Source organism: Camelus ferus, chromosome 7 (genome assembly GCF_009834535.1).
Source record: "Camelus ferus isolate YT-003-E chromosome 7, BCGSAC_Cfer_1.0, whole genome shotgun sequence".
NCBI classification, from domain to species: Eukaryota; Metazoa; Chordata; class Mammalia; order Artiodactyla; family Camelidae; genus Camelus; species Camelus ferus.
The window spans coordinates 68,002,307-68,023,672 of record NC_045702.1 but is presented as its reverse complement, the minus strand read 5'-3'; the positions used below and the strand labels follow the sequence as shown (position 1 = coordinate 68,023,672).

Here is a 21,366-nt window from a genome sequence, read left to right as displayed (position 1 = left end):
ATTTTAAAGGTGGATACCTACATAAACATAAATTCTCACCTTTGCATGCATAACTCCTTTATGACTTGTTCATTTAAAAAAGTTAAAGAAGTATCAGTTAAAGGCAGAAAATCTCTAGTACAGACCCTAATTTTATAATGCGTTCAAACGACCATTTATTTCAATAACATCGTAAGGGAAATCAATTTTTCATAAACATTTATTTTATTAAATATTAGCACATTTCAAGCATGGAATACAGTCCAAAGAAAGATTTTGCTTAAAATAGCCACAGAAGGAAGTTATGCTATCAGAATTTATTTTAAGCAATGATCTAATACACTCAGTTCAGATAAATGGACTTTTTCTTCCAATCCCTGAAGGCAGAGAACAACACAAGAACAAATTCCCTTAAAAGTATGAATTGCTTTTTGTTATTATACCAAAACTGAGACATATTTGGAAAAATGCTTTGTTAGCTATGTAGTATCTCTTAAAGCAAAACTGCAAAGTTGAGTAGGATTTTCTTTGGTCTCTTACATGAAAAGAGTCATCCCCTACTAAGGTATTTACTGATGACTGGGATATTAGCTGATACCGTCAATAGGCTCTCCTAGGAGTATGAGTACCTAAAAAAAATTCCTAAGGAAAAAATACACCCTGAAGAAGAAATGGAATGGAGGTATAAAGGCAAAATTAAGGGCAAGTTTTTCAAATTCTAGCATATAATCAACTGTTTTTTCACCTTACTGTAAACAATATCCAGGCTACAGAATAAAAATAATCTTAAAAAAATAAGATAAGTTTGAGTGTTTGGATTAACACAAGTCAAGAAAAATACTGGCAATATTTTAGGCCTCATTCTTTCTTCTAGAAACACAGATTACACGAAGTGCACGCATATAAAGGTTATTTCTTTATCACATTCAAAGGTTATTTCTTTATCACACCTGAGCATTCATAAAAAAGTATTTCTTTTCCTTTCAAAGGTTATTTCTTTATCACACCTGAGCATTCATAAAAAAGTATTTCTTTTCCTTTGGCGGGCCTCCAAAATGTGGGGAAGTACTACTTAAAAATTAAATGATTAGAAGAGCAAAAACATTGTTTCCAATGTGGGTGTTAATTAAGCAACATTAGCACATATGGTAATAAGTATTTTGCCTATGTAGAACAAAGCCCTGAGTGCTGATAATATTCAAATAACTGAACAACTGATATTTAGTTATTAAAAACATCTCAAAATTAGAGGGTTAAGTTAAAGTGGTCATTGTAGATGAAAGCTCTTGAAATTTCAAAGTCCTCGAATGGACTATAAACAACTCTTTTAAATGGAAAGAAGTCTCTTTTAATTCAGTATTGGGAACTACTGACCTGAAATCTTGCAGTGACGCCTAGTATTCTTTTTCAATACCTCTGGAGAAGAAGAGACAAAAGCCAGATACCTCCTAGATGCCTAATAGTTCATATATTATGTCTTCTCATCAGTAATTCATCTCTTCTAGACTTGGTATCCATTTATGTTTGCATAGATAATGGTATTTGCTAAATTACTAGCTAATAATAATTGCTAAATTACTAGATAATAATAATTGATAAGACCTAAAGTGTGACAGTCTTTCTTTGGGTATCACAGTGGTAGTTGAAAAGTAGTTGGTTACAGCAGTGATTGCTTTTGGGGTTTTGGGGTTTTGAATAACTAGCATATATTTCCTTTAAGTGGAAAAATTGTTCTCAAAGAGCCCATAAGTAGGGCATTATTAATCTGCACTGTCTGAGTGTGATCAGGCCATAGAAGAAACCTGTTCAGATATAAGATGAGAGTATGGAGAAAACAGTGTGGTGTTAAACTGCTACCATAGTCACACTATCATTTTTAAGGAATGCTTATTTGTTCTTTTAAAGTTAAGAAAAATTTAATTCTATAAGAATTGCTACAGATATAAATATTAATTCTTGATGAATAATTCATTTTCCAGCTTTTAAATCCAGACTTTACATTTCTATTCTATAATGTAGTATTCATTCACTAATTTTTCATGCCTTTCATTCATATTCTCAAAGGTTTTAGTACCACACTCATTCATTTTTTAACAGAGAACATGCATATATACTTAAATCCCTAAAAATCCAAAACATGTATAGAGGTAGTAAGTACTTTTGGTGGGGAGGGTATAGCTCAGTGGTAGAATGCCTGATTAGCATGCACAAGATCCTGGATTCAATCTCCAGTACCTCCATTAAAGTAATTAACTAATTAATAAACCTAATTACCTTCCCCCAACCCTCACAAAATAAGTACCTTTAGTACGTTCTTTTTTGTCATGTAAATGACCTACTGAGTTCGATGCCTAGTCACTTAAAACAAGAGAAGGAAAAGGGCATCGATGGAAATAAATGCATCTAGTCAACCATATAGAAATAAACTGACCTTCTTAAAATTTTTGTTCAAGTCAACCAGACTGAGCAGGAAGATGTGGTCCTTGGCTCCCAGGAGCAGCCTGCCCCTCTCCTCATCTAAAAGAATGGTTTGGAAGTCCAGTCCTTCTGATGAGCCCAAAAAGGGAATGCAGCTATTTGAAAGCAGCAAGTCTATGGAAAAGCAAAAGAAGGACAGAAAGAAAAAAATTCTTAATAAGCAAAATATTATTTGCCTGCATACATATATTGCTCCATTTGGTAAATGCATATATATAGGAAAGCTCCAATTTAAATGTATGCAAACAATATACAGTTTTTAGCACATACTCATTCAAAATAGATGTAATTTATTATACTTCTATTTTATTGATACAATATTTATCTGATGTATCAAAAATGCATGATATTAAAATGAATGTAAAACATATTAACACAAAAGCAATTAAAAGCAAAATTTTTCACAACTCTATGTTCACCTTCTTAAGTTATAAATTAAAGCACCTACCTATAGTAATATTAGCAAACTTGTAAATACACTACCTATAGTAATATTTGCAAAGTAGTATTGCAAAAGTAAGCAGCAAACTAAGTGTGTGATCAATCACAGGCATTTTTTTCCCTTCTACTTTTGATGGTGTTCAGATTGATGCCCATGTCTGAAAGATTACACTGTGCCTATTTCATATATTCAGGAAGATGTAAACAAAGAAGCAATGGATTCTGAAAGAGATGTGACCCTGAATCAGTAACAGAATCACAACTGTAAAGCAAGAAGTCAATCAATTAAAGCAAATTCATGATTTTATAAATAAACGCATTTAATTCCATCAAGGTGAAGCCACATGCCCTAAAGTCACAAAAGTATGGTGGGAAAGCTGATAATATAACTTCAGTCACAATCTCCCTTTATCTTTGGTCTATAGGTCCTGATTCTTTGTATCAGTTATGATTATGATATGGACAGATTCCTATTTAAATTTAGGCCTGGGTTTACAGTAACCCAAATCTTTTCAATATGTTTTACCCCAAGTAATTAACATACCCTCTCATTTTCTACAACCCTGGAGTATTAAATATCAACAAGGTAAAAATATCACTCATCACGTATTAAAGTCCATTATTTGTTACTGGATTTTAAACAATAATGTTCAAGCAATTCATTATTAATTGATGAGAAAAATAAAAAGAGATAATGTCCCAGAAACAGGCATCAAGATACTTCTAAAATGTGTAATGGCAGTTTTCAACCTCTGGAAAATGGATATTTGAGCTCCTTAAATTTAAAGGCTATATAGTCTAGCCATCCACCATTGAGTTTTATTATCTCATATTTTTGAGAATTCTTTTCACTCTTGTTTCTAATTTACGATGGTTAAATGTTATTTCCCTTAGCCACTAAGATAGATTTCTTGTCTTAATTCTGACAAACCAAAAGGTTGTATGCTGAAGAAGATATGATACTTTTTGAATTCTCAAGTGAATATGGCTTTACCAAACAAATGTCTCATTAATATTTATAACTCATGGTTTGTGCACACTGGATGGAAGTCTGAACTCTCTACTAATTATTTTTCTATTAAGTTAAATAAATCTTTAATAGTTTTTCAGACCAGAGACACAATGGAATAATATATTTTATCATCTTCAAATGTAATGAGCCTATTTTGAGGGAGAGGGGCAGGGCTGGGAGCCAACAAATATTCCATACTGATTGTCAAGTAGAACAGGAGGGAGAGGAATGGAACTGAGAGAACAGATACGACAGATATGATCTGATGCCTTAACAAGAGAAAACATTTCACACAAACTTTTATTCAATCAGGCAATGGGAAAAATGGAAAGCACATGAGATTTCCACGAGTATATCTTGACCCAACTAATACAGGAAAATAGGTTATAATATAAATCCATACTATTTCAGTGCCCTTGGATAATAATCAACTATTCTGAACCATGCACTGTGACATTAATTACAGAATTAACTGTGACTTAGCCTAACAAGAGAGGGTGTGAGCTCTAGGGCCAGATCAGCTGGGGCAGATCATAGCCTGGCAACTCTGGCTGTATGATCTAGGATAAGACATTTAACTTCTCCGTGCCTTGGTTTTCTCATCTCTAAAATGAAGATAATAATTAATAGAAACTATGTAATAAATCACAGAGGTGTGAGGAATAATGAGTTAATATATGGTCAGTATTAGAATAGCGCCTGTCACACGGTAGGTGCTCTGTAACTATCAGCTATTATAATAATGATGATGTGTTTTTAAACTCTATACAAAAATCTATAAAAAGGAAGTCATATTTCTCAACTCATAATTCTCTTGATGATGAATGTAAGTAATTTTACATAAAGTTCTGAGAACAATGCCTTGAAGATGGGAAAAGTTTAATAAATGTTAACTGTTACTTTGTTAAATTCCGGTTTCGGCCAAGTAAATTTTATTAAAGAAGAATATTATTTCATCTTCCATTAAATCTGGTTTATCAAGATTAGAGTATCTCAATTTTTAAAAAATATTTTTGGAATATTATTCTGTCCACAAATATTTATAAGTTTCTAGTACATGTGAAGTATTGAGCACACAGTTAGGGCTGTGGGATGGCTGAGCACTGCCATCAAGAAACTCGCACGTCAACGTGCAAAGAGATAAGTACAGACAGTATAATATAAGCAAAATAAATTCTAATAGAAGTCTACACAGAATGTTAACAAATCTTTCAAGTAATTAACAGGGCATCACCTTACAAAAGAGGTGATATTTGAGAACAGTCTTGAAGGACAGGCAGAGGCTTTACAAGAAAAATACAAAGAAAAGTTGATTCCAAGCAGAAGAACAATAGGTAGTATGTTCAAGGGCATATACCATCATGTATTATTCTGCTCACACACTGCACGTTGAATATGTCTCCTACTATGGAATATGAGCTCCTTCAGAGCAGAGATCAGGTCTTACTTATCTTGGAACCCTCTACATGTAGCTCAGAGTCTGAGACAAATCATGCACTTAACATTTGTGGAATTGCAGTAGTTCAATATGCTGAAACAGAAAGTACAGGTGGGGGCAGTGAGAAGTGAGGCTGAACATAAAGGGAACCTCAAGAGAATCAGATCGTAAGACGTCAGGCTGCAGAGTTTGGGTATTACGTCGGTATCAAAAAGCCACTGAAATTTTTTACCTAGGAAAGTGACAAAGACTGTAGCTGAGTATTAGAGAAATAACGACTGCAGCGTTCAGGATGGGTGAGAATCAGGAAGGATGGGGACAGAGAAGTTTCTAAAAGATGGTGAGTTCCTGAATTATGGCAGTGCCAACGGGAGGAGGAAGATGTTTAAGATCTTGCATCTCATTTTCCCTCTCAGCTTACACAGCGAGGAACATAAAGTGGACGTTGTCATTTGCTTTATTTTCTTGCACCATAACCAATTCTATTGGGTTGAGTTTCAAACGAATTTGACAAGGGAGAAACAGCTGCAAAAATAGTGACTACCCTGAAGTATTATCATTTCAAAATGATTTAATGTTGCCTTGTGACAATGTTAGCATCAGAACATTAAAGCATGCTTCACCAATCCTTTGGAGCCAAACTAAATAATTAGACTTAGGCATTACATGTGAGAAATTTCTCAGGCTAACGCACACATTTTGAAAAGACCTTGGGACAGGGATTGGGACAGGTTCCCTCTTCCCCCAGCAGCTTATCTTTCTTGCATTTCTGCCAAACCAAGCAAAGTCATTTTTGTTTCCATGGGATCATTAACAAAATCCCAGGGAAAAAAAAAAAAAGTTAAATCCAGAGTCTCTATCTTAACACCTAAAGCTAATATACTCCCAGGATTTCAGGAATCAGATATGGATGCTGGACCCGCAGACCACAAACTCATGAAAGTTAAAGACTAGTAACTTGGCAATATAGTTCAAAGGTTTATTTTTTCTTTTCTGACACTGGAAAGTCTCAGGCATGTGATGTTTAAAATCGTCCACAGTTTATAATCGTTTTGAACAGAAACTCTTGTTGCTTTTCCCCCTTCGGCGCTGGGGTGCGTGTGTTGCTTCACAAATGCCACTCAGAGGAGGCTTGTTCTGTACGTACTTAACCAGCCCCACCGTTTCTCAGAGGACAGCAGCATTTACCTCCAGGTCTTAAATGCATTCTTGGTTCTATCCACCTAAACCTTTGACCTAATCCACATAATCACTCCTCTAACTGTTCTTTCAGTCATTGTCCTATAACCTTGTTCTCAGTTTATAATCTCCACTCAATCGCCCAGGCCCTCAAATTCCCTCTTGTTCTAGCCACGCACTCTTGAAAAAAATCTACCAGTTGATTATTTCTAAAATAAATGAAGCAAAGATATGATTATTCATTTATTCTACTAGCTTAACTATGGAAATCACGCACAAGACAGATTTTAATTGAATGATGACACAGAGATGGTGTTCAGGATCCATTATCAATAAACCACTACAGAGCAACGGGATGGTTCTGATGGTCAAAAACCCTTTAAACGATATGAGATTTTCATACAGTTGTATGTATATGTCCACTTCTGAAGGGTATGTCCAGAATCTTCTTCAACATCTCCTGATAGTTCACCAAAAGTCAAGGGATAGACTGTATGTTTCCCACATAGTTAATAACTATATTTAGAATAATTTCTCATTTCTAGCACAACAAAGTGAGTCTCTACCTTCATACAACTAGATTTTTGAAGGCAAACAACAGACTCATCTAAGATCACCAGCAATCTGCACATGCTGCCAAGACTCATAAAAAGTTCCTCTCTCACAGACCTTAGAGTCTCCTGGAGACAAGATGCTCATCCACCACAAAAATGAGAAAATACTTGTGACAAAAGGCAATAGTACTTACAGTAGTAGACTGTTATGTATCTTGAATAGCAAAATGGAAAGAACGTCCTCTGTGGATGTCCTCTAACAAGCTAAATAATGAGATTCCAGTTCTCTCACTGAACTGAGTGGGTAGAGAAACCAAGGGGTCTCTGGAGTGCCTTCCAACATTGGAGTTCTATGGCGTTACAGCCTTACATTTAACTTGGTTCAAATTCAGGATGTATCAAATAACAAACTGTCATTCACCCATCTACTCCTGGCCATTCCTCTGTCCCTTGGACCAAGCAGTCTCTAACCTTTGGGAAGAACAGAAATACAGTATAAGGCAATTAGAGCTAAAGGGAGATCTTCCCAATAATCCTGTTTGGCTGCCTCTGCTGTGAGGTCCGCAGCAGTTAAGTGGGCTTAGTCATAACTGTGCTCTCAGTGGTGGAAGAGCAACAAGGTGCAACAATGCGTCTCCTCACTCATAGCTCCTCCTCACCCCTTGACTTGAGGGGAAGGCTAACGGTCCCGGAATCCCCTCTCCTATTTGAAATAAATGCCTGTTCTGAAACGAATTCTTTGTGTCTCCTTTTGAGTGTCCCTTCATATTGTTCATTCAGCCTGAAGAAATAGTTGACTTGATGGTCTCCGTTCTTCCTCTTTAATCCCAGAAAGGAAGGGAGTGGTCAGTCACACTGAATCTAATAAATTTAGGATTAAGCAGCACAGACTTCCTCAGCATTTCAGTGTTAAATGAACAAAAATCTCATACCCTTTAAATCCCGCATTTATTGCCAGAAATTTTGAACTGGGTGGAGTTGACAATTTCTCTCATGAGTAGACTACGTAGCTAAAAAATGGCCTCCCACATCTTTTAAAAGAAGAACACTTAACAGGAAGGGTTTTTTCCATTTTTTTTTTAGAAGAAAATCAAAGTTATTAAAAGCAGAACTTCAGGGGCTAAGAACAAAATCTCTTTTGAGAAAAGCCCACTTCCAATCTACTCCAATCTAAGGAGTATAATTTCTTGGCAGAGAAAGCTCACAGCCAAAAATGAATGCAGATCAAAACCCAGTCACCTTTCCCCACCATCATAGGACATTCAGCACAAATTCCTGCCCCACCCACCCCTTTTTTTAACTTAAGGAAATAGCTATTATATCAGTAGGGCTGTTCTGAGGTTTCTTGAATACAGTCGCATCTCCAATGTGTTCTCTACAAAGCTGTCTAAATAAAGAAGTAAAGGATTTTTTTTATTCCTGCCTTGCCCATAAATCCAGCTTCCCCCCCTTGATCTCTGAATTCCCTGGGCTTTCTTGCTGATGGTTAGTTTCCCAAGATTCTTTCTATGGAACTCCTTCTTCCCATAGTTTCCAGAAATGTTTTGGCTACCAAAACATTTTCCCCTTCCCCACTCTCCTCCAAAAAGCCTGTTCTCAGTTTAGGTCAGGAATTGAGTAAAGGGAATAAACTGTTCATTCCAAAATGAAAATTAGTCCCTAATGTTGTGGCTCACTGAGCCCCTTTGGCTCTCTGTGAACCTCTATTTGCTTCTCCTGTTTTTGGTCCAAGTCAAGGCATGGATTCTCCCTTGGATTCAATCTTTGGTAAATTAACTCATCTTAAATTGTCCCACTTGACTTTCAATTGTTAGGCTTGAGATCATATGAAAAGACTGTGGTTACCAAGATAGCTCACCTCCACCTATCAAACATATCAATTATTCTCTGTTTATGTACGTTTAGTCTTCATAGCTTACTGCTCAAATAATATCCAATAAATAATGTTACTCAAACCTAAAATCCTTACAAAAGACTAGTTCAAAATTATAGGTGTATGTTATATCATTTTACTTTCCTAGGTGACAAGTCTAACCCGATTTTCTTCCTGCAAACACAAGTCCAAATAAGAAAAAAAAAATCAAATTCTCATTTATTCTCCTGCAATGGAATGCTGGAAATCATTATGTTCATTAGGTCTTAGAGAGAACATTATCTATGTCAATAATAAATCAGATGATATCACATGGGGAAACATAAATTAGGAACAAACAAAGCCTGTCATATCATCAGAGCTATGTTCTTGCCAGGGCAGGATGTGGAATAGGAGTGTGGTAATTTTACACCGTCACATTTCCATCTACATCCATGCTTTTAAATCACAGGTTTATTCTTTATTTGGCTAGTTTTCAATAGTAGATGCTTCTTATATAATCCATCACATGTGAGATTCATAATTTATGATTATGGGTCCTAGTTAAATGCTTTGACTAAGAACGAATCGTTTCAAATTCTCAAAAGCTTTGCCATGGTAATTTTTCCTACTGACCTAAAAAAAGGCTAACATTATAAATACATGATACATTTCCAAAAGGACAATGCTCTAATAGAATCAATGGCCTCAGAAGGAGTTGAGAGGATACTTCTGGAGAAGATTGATTCTATTTTGACAACTATTTTCTTCATTCCTCTCAAAGTATTAAGAATTTCTTCTTTGGAGGAGAGGGTATAGCTCAGTGATAAAGCACATGCTTAGCATGCATGAGGTCATGGGTTCGATCCCCAGTACCTCCGTTAAATAATAAATAAATAAACCTAATTACCTCTCCTCCCAAAAAAAAAACCCAAAGGTTTTAAAAATTGATTAATTAATTAATTAAAATATAATTTCTCCCTTTTCAAATTTCGAGGAATATTTAAAGTCAAAACTGTTTCACAGGTGACCATGAATTTGTTTTCAATCTGGTAGGCGAACTTAATTTTTTTAAAACTTAGAAAAGTCATACTTGAATACATCATTTATTATTGATTCTAAATAGCAAAACAAATGTGACAGGAGTAAATAATTTCTCACCCTAAGATCATCACAAAGACCTGTGAGAATAACTTAAAATATATCAGTATTTTATAACAATATCACTTTTAAGATTAATTAATCAAATCTAAGTATATGCATAAGTAAAAAGGTAACATTAAAAGGTGTGTGTAAGCCCATCTGTCTCCTCTCCCGTCCTTTGTCCACCCCCAATCTAGACCCCATATAAACATATAAAGTAGCTTATTTTCTATTTATTTTCATGTATATAAATGTATGTATATACTATTAAAACACCTTTTCAGACATTTCCATTGAATTCGTATTTACAGAAGTTGAGAATTTTACCTTTGTTATGCTGACCCTGTCCTTCCAACCAAGCTCCTAACATTATGGTGTGTCCATTTTTATGAAAGCTATATTCCATCATTCCATTACTGTTGCAAGGTAAATATTCTCCCCTACTTGGAAAAGTAGTGTTCTCTAATCATACTTTCTTTCTTGAAAAGAACGTTGCTTTTATTAATAATCCTTTGCATAGATTTCCCTAAGATCATGATCAAACCTTTCTCTATTTCCTGAAAAATGTCTCCATAAAATTTTCAAATGAAATTCTGTCAGGTTGCTTTTTATTTTTCTCCTGGAAACATCCCCTCTTAAGCCCTTTCTACCTCCTACAATCTGGACTGGCTGTTCTCTGCCCTTTGAAATAGCTTTCTCAAACTTCTCTGTCCTCAAATGAATCCCATCTTTCCTGGATCCCTTGTCTTTTTCCTCTTTGATTTACTTGCTTATTTTTGGTCAGCACATCCCCAGACGTTTCCTAAGAAAGAGTGACTGTGACTTACGTGTTTGAAAGTTTCCATGTGTGAAGATGTTTCTAATTTACCTTTGCTGATGGTTGGACTAGCTATAGAATTCTGGGTTGAACAGCATTCACCCTCAGAGATCTGAGGCATTTTTATACACTATCCTCCAGCTTCCAAAGTCATGATTAAAAAATCTCATGCCACCAGTATCCCAAGCTTTTGAAAGTCTTCTGTCTTTCCTTTCACCCCCTCACTCTTGCTATTATGAAATTTAAAATAATTGGCTTGAATATGTCTTGTTTTGTTTTGACTTATTTTTCATTTATCATGCTGGGCATTCAGTGTGACATCTGATCTGAAACTTAATTTCCATTGATTCAGGAAAACTTCAGTTTGGCTTTTCATTCAGAACAAACAGATGTCAGTTATCCATGGAACTTTTCTCTAGGTTTTCTCCAGAAAGGGTTCTTTAATCTCTTACCCATGGAAGATAATCCCGTAAAGGTGTGCAGAGAATTTGCATCAGAATATGCACATAGACTTCCAAGAGGGAGATTAAAAATGTCATCATAGAATAATGTTCTCCTTGATTTCAGGCAGTGTTTATAGGCCATCAACAGTGACATAATGTTTTCTATTTACAGTTTCCCATAAATTGTTAGTTCTCTGCTGATGACTTCAAAATAGACACCTAAAACCCCACTGCCTCTCCCCAGTCACAGTTCAGAATTTCCAATAGCCTGCTTGGTATTGTCATTTTTCACCCAACCATCTCATCCTACTAACTATAACGACTTTAACGACATGACCTAGTCCTCAGGCTCAAGATATCAAAATCATTTTTAGCTTATCTTTCCTACAATCTTACTCTTTTTTTCCCCCTATTTAAATAACTGGTACTTCTAAGTCTATTGCATTTCCCCTCACAGCAATATCCAGGTAAATTTTAAGCCTTATAGATTTCATCATGCAAATTTTCTATTCTTCTTCTTCAAACATATATTCCTATTGTCAGCCTGGCTAGGGTCCATATTACTAGTCCTCAAAGTTATTGTAACAGGCCCATATACTACCTTGTTCTCTGCCCCCTCCCTTACCAGTCCCTCCCACATGATGCTGCCTATTCTGTTTTTACCCCCTAAATCACAATTAATTAGAATTTTGGGATCAAAATCCTCCAATGCCAACATACACTTCATTCAATAAACTAAATTTCCTCTCATGTTCAAAGTTCAATTTCACACCCAATCTCCTCCAAAATTCTTTAAAATGTTTGGTTTTATTTACCCTATTCCTATGGCATTAATCTTTTTACAGTTATTTTGTCCTTTAAAAAGACCAGAAGCCCTTGCAGAGAATAAAGTTGACATCATCACTATGACTCATCACCTCTTCTTGCACATAAGAAGTTTAATAAAAATTTAACCAATGATTTTTTCAAACTAGTGATTCTTGTTTGTATCGGTTTATCTAACTTCCATATAAATCAGGATTTATCACTTAATAATTCACAGAGGTTAAATGTGCCATTTGGAGACCCAATCATGGCTCTAATGCTTTGCAATTGTAAGAGATGCCTGTTGTGATATCCACATGCTCTTCTCTGTGTGTTGGGGCGTGGGGGATGGGAGGAAGGGTAGGGAGTCTGAAATAAAACACTCTAAAGCAGTGCTTCTCAGGATTAACTTGCATTCAAATTAGCTAGGATTCTTGTTAAAAAAAAAAAAAACAGATTCTCATTAAAAAGTTTAGGAAGGGGTCTGAGAGTTTGAATTTCTAACAAGCTCCCGGATTATACTGGTGCTACTGGTTCTTGAATCACAGTTGGAGAAGAAAAGCCAAGGAACACTGTGGCCCCCAAAAACCTTGAAGTGCTGGACTCTTTCTTTGCTTCTCCACACTAGAGTTTCTCTCCAACTCTTAAATGATGACATAAGTTAATTTATGCAAAATAGCCAAATTATTTTTTCCTCTATAATACTACATTGCTCAAATCTACACATCATTACTTTATTCTAACAATGTGATTAACTTAAAACTAACTTAATTGTGGTAAGTGATAAATGACCTACTTAGCTTAAACCAATGACAAACTGCTTCCCTTCAGTTTTCTCATACAGAGAAGAGAAGTACATTCATTTAATGTGCATTAACTTGGAAGATGTAAAGATAAGTTATGATTATTGACTGAAGTAAATTTCCTATTATTGGTGGCAGCAGAAATTGTATCCAAGATGCCTAAATATAATTACATTTTTAAAGATCTTGAATTTTCTTCACATCTTACTTCAGTTAATTCAGTAATTTATTCTTGTCTGGTCTCTTTTTGAAGCCCTATCATAATATCATTTTATGCTTTATAACATCCAAAAAGCTTTCTCTACATTATTTAATTTGACCCTTAAGGAGAATGAGAAGGATTATCACTAATTTGCAGAAGAGAAAACCTAGACTCAGAACAACTGTTCTAATGGTGCAGAACAGCACACGCCAGAGAAGGAGGTGAAACCTATTTAGGTCTTCCAACTCTAAGCCTCATCACCCATCACAGCTATATTTTATGTTTTAAGATTTATCATTACTTAGAAAAGCAAGATTCTTTAAAACAATTCTACTTATGCTTTTATGAAACACACCCACAGACAATTTCACTTCTATTACTTCCTCCACTTCACCATTCCACTAGGATTACTGAAATATTTATCTTATTTTCTAGACTGTGTCTGGCTCACTGTGGCTTTAGTGAAATAAACCTCTTTATAAGTATCTTTCTTTCTAAGTAAAAAGCACTTTAGTTTTAATTTATGCCTCTTTTGAATTAACAGGATTAAAACAACATGTTAAAAGGACTCAAGAAAAATACAAAGTGTATATCACTAGTTCTTAAGAAAGAGGGAGGCATTCATCAAACTTTCTATTAAAAAAGAATCAATGACATTCATTTTAAAAATCCATAAATTTTTAATTTTTTAAACATGTATTGAAAGACTCTCACTGTAAAAATTCCCTTAATAAGACCCAAGGAATTAGAAACAAATTTTAGGTAAGTGAAGTCATAGAACAAGCAGTTGCATATAAAAAAATTTTATCTCCCCAATAATTTATAGAATAGTAAACCAACTATATATAAGATCTATTAAAAAATACTTTAACCAAAAAAATAGTTGACTGGGTTTAATCTCAGAAAAAATTGCCTTTACCTAAGCTATGTCCTTATAAGTCCCTTTCACATTTAAGTATAACCAGGACATAATTAAAGTGTGTCCTGACATAGATCTTCTTTACCTGGCAGGAGGACCCTGATGACCACATAGAACTCAGTGACTTTTATGTATGTTCTTAATTTCAGGAGCTCTTTTATATGATCCTTGTATGACAATATTACATCAGGTGTTACCTTATATTATTGGGTAATTTTTACCACTTTGTGAACCTCAACAGATCAATAGAACAGTGCTCCACATACAGTGTTAAATAGATTGTAATTATTACTAAATAATAGTGTTGGATACAGGCAAGTTGTAGTACAAACACTATTAAACTGAAATACAGAAGACTTAGGTTAGTTTTTAATTATCTATTTATATGACCCTGGGGTTATTATTTAATCTTTCTGGAGTTTTATTTCCAAATCCATATGTATCAATTTTCAAAGTGAACATAGTACTTCCAATCTGTATTATATCAAATGAAACATATTCCTTCTTGAATATATTGTATCTGTTTAATCCCTCTTCTCACCTAGACAATTGACACTAATAATGAACCAGGTAATAGTTTATTATGTAAAATAAGCCAATTCTATTAACGTATCTTCTATAAGTAGCCTGATTTTAGAGAAAAAAAATTGACTCTCATTGATACTTCCTTCAATAGGGTATGGGTGAGCCCACATTTCTCCTGAATCCTTAATTATTCCTTTCCTAGATTACTTAGGTTAACATATAAATATGCTGTTGTTTAGCTCATGAAATAAACAAGCCTCTTGATCTCATTGTCCTTCCAGCTACTACTGCCCATTGTCTACATTAGAGGAAAACTCCTTGAAAGAATTATCTATAATTGTCTCCAGTTCCTGAGACCATGCGTTTTAGAATCCATCCCAGTTGTGCTATGGTTTCTGCACTTAAAGATACTGCTCTTATCAAGGTCAACAAGAGGTTTTTATTGTTAAATTTGATGTTAATTTTTACTTATCTTTCATGACACATTAGCTGAATACGACAGTGCAGATGATCCCTTTTCTTAACTTTCTTCATATAACTTCCGCTACTCTAGAACGTCTGATTATTCTCCTACATACTTAGCATGTTTTTTCAGTTCTCTTTGATACTCATTCCTCCTTTTTCTCATTTCCTGACTTAAGTCATCACAGAATTTCATGGATTTAAAAATTTCTATATGCTAACTGCCAAATTCATGTCTCCAACTGACATCTTCCATAAACTCCAGAGATTATAGACTCAAATGCCTTCTTTTGCCTCTCACTTATATACCTAATATCCTTCTCAAACAAATATGTTCACCTGATCTTCCCACAAACTTTCTTTCATAGACTTCACCATCTCATTTAATAATAACTTCACCCTTAGATAAAAAACAAAAACTCCATGGATATGAAAACAAATATATGTATATTCATGTATGACTAAAGCATTGTGCTGTATACCAGAAATTGATACAACATTGTAAACTAACTATACCTCAATAAAAAAATAACAAATAAATATAAAAACCCATGGAGTCAGATTTGACTTCTCTCATACTTCACATCAAGCCATCAACAAATCCTGTTGGCTCTGCCTACCTATCTTCTCCTCCTACTTCCAGTGCAACTAGTTTGGCTCAAGGACCATCATTTCTCACTTGGATTATCATGAAACCCTCAAACTTGGTGCCCTATTCCCCTGACCTCTCCCTTTCAGTGTATGCACAATACAGAAACCAGAGTGATCCTATAATCATGAAGGTTGGATCATGTCACCTCTGTGCTCAAAATTCTCCAGTGGATTCCCATAACACTCAGACTAAAAACCAATGGTTGAACAATGGAAACAGTCAAAGGATCTAATCCTTCCCTCCTATTATCAATCTGACTTAATCAATTTTCTCCTTTCCCCCAAACCACTGTTTTTAGCCATACTGTCTTCTGCAGGATCCTTGAACATGCCAGACACCTTTCCTCCTCAGGACTTTTGCACTTGCTGTTCCTTTTGCCAAAAATATTCCTTTCCTGAGTATCCACATGACTTGCAATGATAATTTCTTTAAGTATTTGTGGAAACATCACTGTCTCAGTGAGCTCTTCCCTGACCACTATATTGATTACTCTACCCCCACCACTCTCTAGCTAACTTTCCTGATTCATTTTTCTCTATAGTACTTAGCATCTTCTATCTTGCTGTGTAATGCACTTATGTTTGGTCTGCCTTTCTGTATCAAAATATAAACTACATGATGACAGGAAGTTTTGCCTTTTCTACGTCCTAATGTATGTCCTTATTGCCAGAATGAGGCTGGAAAGAGTGGGCATTGGCCAGTATTGTTATTAACTGTTGACTGCTAAGTATCACATACACAGTAATGTTATCCTTGAACTCTTAAACCTACCAAAGCCCAATCATACACAGAGCCTCAGTTTAGAGAAAATATGTCTGGAAAAACAAATGAGTTTATTAAAAATTAAACCATCAATGACCTGCTTTACAGAAAAAACAACTGTATGGGAATTCTTACCATAAGATCGATAATGCTTCTTCACTACGTACTTAAGGAGATAGATATTTAGAGCAAGCCGTCTTTTCTCATTAATTTGACAACAAAAATGTCTGCTTTGGAAAGCATCAAGTAGGAACTCCTGAAGGATTTTATGATTCCTTTTAACCCACTCTGAAGGCTACCATCCACTCAAAGACACTACTCTTCTCACGGTCAGCAATGACCTATGCACTTATTAACTACTAGAAGACCACAAAGAAAAATACTGGAAAGTACCTTCAATGAGTTCACAATCTGTGGGTGGTACTTGACTAGGGGAAATTAACTCTAGTAGAAAAATCTCTGGGCATAAACAAAAGCAATTTTAATATATGTTGTAAATCCCCAGGAGGGAACTATGTCATATTTTTCAAACTTGTTTACATAGAAAAAACTTTGGTCTGGGAACAACCATTAACATCTAGGAAGATAATAATATTTCACAAGAAATACTAATTGACAGTATTTATTAAATGCTTACTATGCCAAACTGCTTTAGATGCTTTACCTGGATCAACACACCTTCACAACAACCTTATTAGAATTAAACACTAATGCATTTGGATTTACTGTTAGATTGGCTATGTTATGACTAAGAAAACTGCAGTATAGAAAACACACATCCAAGTATCTCACAACTAGTAACAGCAGTTAAGACCTAAGCAGTTTGGCTTCAGAAATTGCCTTCTTGACTGTTACACTGAATTGAGGTAACAGAACTAATATTAGACCAGTCAAATCAAACAAGTGAGATGAGTCAAGTAGCCATGAATCTCTACCTGACACATGCCATATATCATAGCTAAATATAGCAATCCATAAGTAAAGAAAAAAAATGTAGACTTATCCATTCATTTCTTAGAAACATCAAACAAAAAGAACCATTCTATCAAATACATTAATGTTTAACTATACAATAGCAGATTAAACATTGAAATGTGATTACAAGTTTTCTTTTCTATGAAAATACATACAAGTTATGCAAAGCAAAAAGTAATTAGTACTCTGGTAATTACTGAAAAGAGCATACTGCCAGAGAAGTAATGGTGAAAACTGGTATTTTTTTTTTTATCTTGATATTTGTGTTCCTGAATATGTAATGTCTCCCTCCAGGGCCCAAGGTGGCAAGAGCATGGGCCTTGAACTAGAGAGATGAAAACACACAATTTAGTTCTGCCACTTAACAGCTTCTTGCTTTGGGACAAGGCCTTCAGGCTCTGACCTCATGTTTCTTATTTATAAAATGGGTATAAAAACGATGTTTCTTCAGAGTGTTCTAACACTTTGACATGATAAAGTCTAAAAAGGGTTCTGGACTCAGTCACTCTTGCTTTATATTCTTGATAGCACTTCCCACTAACTGAAGTAACATTCATCCGTTTGTTTACCTGGTCACTGTCTGCCTCCCTATCTGGAAAAGAAATTCAAAGGGGACAGTGACTTTTCTCTGACCCAGCCTAGTACAGTGCCAGGTATGTAGTAGTTGCTCAGTACATATCTAATCTAACCTATATCAGTATCTAAGTCATTCAAATATAAGTTAATACTAAAATCTAAAATAGGAAAGAAAAGAAGGCTAAAGAGAATATACAAAAAAAAATGAAATGAAAGTAATTACAATTCACCTTAAAGGATGAATCTCTGAAAATTGGTTGACTTTGATTTTCTCTCCCTTTTTCAAAGCTTTTGTCCATTCCCTCTTTAGCTATCATACCTATCTCATCTTCAGGAGTTTCCAAATAAGTACCACTACAGATTCTATGCTTCTTGGGTATAAATATCCTTAATCCACATGAGTTCCTTCATGATGATCATAATACAGAAAATATTTACACTTATTGCAAGACTCAAGTTGGTCATTTTTCAAAAACTATGTTTTACTACGTCTGTAGTATAAAGTGTACAAGCTACTGTGAGAAACTCACCTTGTCAGTCTAGATATATCTATTATTCTTTTAACACAAAATCCAGCAATACAGAACATTCTAACCTCCAAGGTTCCTTACTAACTGTTACTCAAGAAACAGATTGAGTATGCATAAATGTGCAAGAATGCAAAATATGCAACTGAAGGGAAATCTCTTTATACAACAATAGAGCCAAACAAGCTCCTGTGGATTCAGAGGTTCAAAGCTAAGTCTTTATCAAAGAGCATTCTTTGGATAAAACAGTTATTATATTTCTGTTGGCCTTTAAGTAATCCCTCAAAATAATCTTGCAGCTGTTCAAAGTAGCTAACTCTACTGATACTGGCTTGCGTCTCTGGTCAGCACCTAAGAAAGCCTGAGTTATGGAAAGTGAAGAAAAAAAAGCTGATTTTGTGCCCATAAAAATGAATTATTCTTGAAAATAAAATTAATTTTTCTAATCTCACAATCTGGCAGCGTTTTAGTGCCAAGCGTGAAATTTTAGACTTCCCCAAAACTATCTAAGCAATGGGTGGGACTAGCTGATCTTAATTCATTAGTCAGAGTCATAAGAGAAAGAGAGAAAATGTGAAGGGAGAGTTGTATTATTATCTCAGAGGTAGAAATGTGGTAAACAAGCAATTTTCCTCAGTATAACCCTAAGTTGGCAGTGATTTTTATGTTCTAACTTTGTTTATTCAGAAACAGGCCACTTTTAAAATCTAGGAGGTCAGAATTTGAACTACTTTGTTTTTATACTCTCAGATATGGTATAGAAGAGGTGCCTAGGGAAACTGCTGAAATTCTTGGAAATGGATGGGAAATGCCAACTTCACAGTGCTGAATTGATGATTTCTGAAGAAAAGACCTCAAATTCTCCAAGTGGAAAGAGGCGTGCTCCGTAAGGGTTGTTAGTAACTTCTCTAGCCAAGATGACTACTCTTATTAGCACACAATCTGGAAATAAATGGCTAATTGCAGTCATGGGGAACAATATGAGAGAGAGAGAGAGAGAGAAAGCGTGTGTCTATGTATGTGTGTGTGTCTATTGAGGGTGGGTTGAGAGAGTTTTAAAATTCCTACTCTGCATTCAATCTTTATTACTGCTGACTAGATTTTGATATGCAGATAACTTCATTTAGATAAATACCTAAAAAAATACAGCATTTGGAAAGTATACTAAACATAAGAACCATCAAAAGAATAGTTCTTATTGCATTTAATCCAACACTTACATCAGTTCTCCTTTTATATAAGTACTAGGTGCTGAGAGGAGTGAGAATCTATAGAAAGATAAACAAAATTCTAAACTATTACATGGTTGATTCCAATTCAAAAAACATACATTCATACTTAAAAAAACAAACCCTCTAACTAGGGATAAACTAATTAGTAGCAGCTATATAAAATTAATGTTTTTACTTATTCATCTTAAGGAACTGATTAGTTATTCTCAAATGATCAAATAACCATATTTGAGTTAGTATTTTACAATCAGTCATATAAAATTTTGATTATGAACACAAATCAACACACTAACAGTCTCCTTTTTTTCCCCATAAATTTATCCAAGGGCACAAAATCCCACAAGTCTGTAAATCTCTTTTGGCTACCTAGTGATGTTAAACAGAGCGTGTGGTCTTTTTCAACTCCATTTCATTTTGATAACTGAAATCATTATCAGTTAGCCAAATATCAGCATGATGCTTCTATTAACTTTAAAGTTCACTTTGGTAGGTAAGTGCCTCAGGGAAGAACTCCTCAAGTCTAGGGTGTGAGAAATAGCATTGGGCATGCAGGCTGTTTGCAGCATGGGGCTGACTCAGGAGCTGAGCTGTCAACTAATTTGAGACCTTCATTTCTCAGTTTCTTAGTATCTCAGTATCCTCATATATAGGAAGGTGGTAACAACCCCTATCTCACAGGGAGGTGATGAGGATGAAATGGCATAATTCACAGTCGTTATGCGAATACTTTGCTCATAACAGAATCCTCAGGGAGTGATTATAAGCTATTAAAGTTTTTTTCCAAGTCTAATTTATTTCACATTGTTCATACTTATCAGTGCAATGTTCTTGTGTGATTCACTATATCATAAAAAGCAAGATAGCATTTCCTTTTTTTCCCCTTCAATCTCTTAATTTTCAAACTTTTTTTATTGTTTGGTTTTTAATTTTTGTTCTATTCCTTTTGTAGGGTAAATTTGGAAAGTATGCAAACAAATCTGACAAGAGCAATATGATGGGCCGTGAAAAGTCCGTATTATATACTTGCGTGATCCACATCCCTATCAGGACAGAGAATATTTCCATTATCCCACAGTTTCCTCTCAAACCCCTTTCCATCCAGTCCTCCTCCCAATGGCACAAGGGCAATGTTCTGATTTTTTTAATCATAGATTAGTTTCATGTGTTCTAGAAATGCTAGAATATAAAAACTCAAAAATAATTTTACCTTAACTTTTAAATTCATGAGTTATAGATTACAAATAAATACCAACATATGAAACGTGTAATGGATGTAATATGCTAATTCCACTTACACTTACATTGGACATCGAATTAGCTTTTATTCTTGATATTTAATTTAAGCTGAAAACAAGCTGTCTTAAAGATTAAAACTGCCAGCATAATTTTCACCTGCCAAGTTCAGAAAAAAGGAGTCTGAATCTCCTACATTCCTCTCATTTCTTAAGGTATTAAAGAAGCCAAAAGGATAACACAGAAAAAATAAATAAATATATAAATATTTGAGCATGAAACTTGACTCTTTCTCTCTCTCTTCACTTACATATTGATATATTATACATACATAAATAAGATGATTACATATAGCATA

The 21,366-nt window shown here is 34.8% G+C and overlaps 1 protein-coding gene across 4 annotated transcripts in view; it reads right to left on the bottom strand.

Annotated features, from left to right (window-relative positions):
- SEMA3D (semaphorin 3D) overlaps nucleotides 1-21,366 on the bottom strand; it is a 178,448-nt gene that overhangs the window by 96,083 nt on the left and 60,999 nt on the right. For all 4 annotated transcript variants that reach the window (XM_032484096.1, XM_032484099.1, XM_032484100.1 and 1 more), the window contains one exon: nucleotides 2,411-2,571. In XM_032484096.1, the coding sequence (XP_032339987.1) occupies nucleotides 2,411-2,571 (161 nt within the window). The remainder of the gene's footprint in view (nucleotides 1-2,410; nucleotides 2,572-21,366) is intronic.